Source organism: Dendrobium catenatum, unplaced genomic scaffold (assembly GCF_001605985.2).
Source record: "Dendrobium catenatum unplaced genomic scaffold, ASM160598v2 original_scaffold_148671, whole genome shotgun sequence".
Lineage (NCBI taxonomy): Eukaryota > Viridiplantae > Streptophyta > Magnoliopsida > Asparagales > Orchidaceae > Dendrobium > Dendrobium catenatum.
Genome location: NW_021467099.1, coordinates 1 through 311, shown reverse-complemented (window position 1 = coordinate 311; position 311 = coordinate 1). Strand labels below are relative to the sequence as shown.

At 35.7% G+C, this 311-nt stretch overlaps 1 protein-coding gene across 1 annotated transcript; it reads right to left on the bottom strand.

The window, feature by feature from the left end:
• Positions 1–7: 7 nt before the first annotated feature.
• On the bottom strand, positions 8–294 carry LOC114578769 (the record flags this gene model as incomplete). Its single annotated transcript, XM_028692232.1, is given in 1 exon segment — positions 8–294. A coding segment is annotated over 1 exon segment (152 nt), but the record flags the coding sequence as incomplete, so codon positions are not given.
• Between the last annotated feature and the right edge of the window lie 17 nt (positions 295–311).

The window sequence follows — 311 nt, the reverse complement described above, 5'->3', positions numbered from 1 at the left end:
TTTCTTCACCCCAATTGGTCGTTCAGACTGAGAGCCACGAACACTGTATTCTTCATCATCTAAATTTAGAGAAAATGTAGATATTCCAGGAGATTGTTGTTTACCAGATTCAGGAGTTAAATTTTCTGACTCTGATGAGGCATATCCAAAGCTTGACATACGTGATGCCTGCTTACCACTAGATTGACCATCTTGAAATTTCTCAAAATTTTTGATGATGTTCCATATATGATCAAATTTCCAACCTGCTTTAAACTTCTCATCTTGTGCAAACAGTAGTTTGGCCTGATCTAACTATAAATCAATCTAAT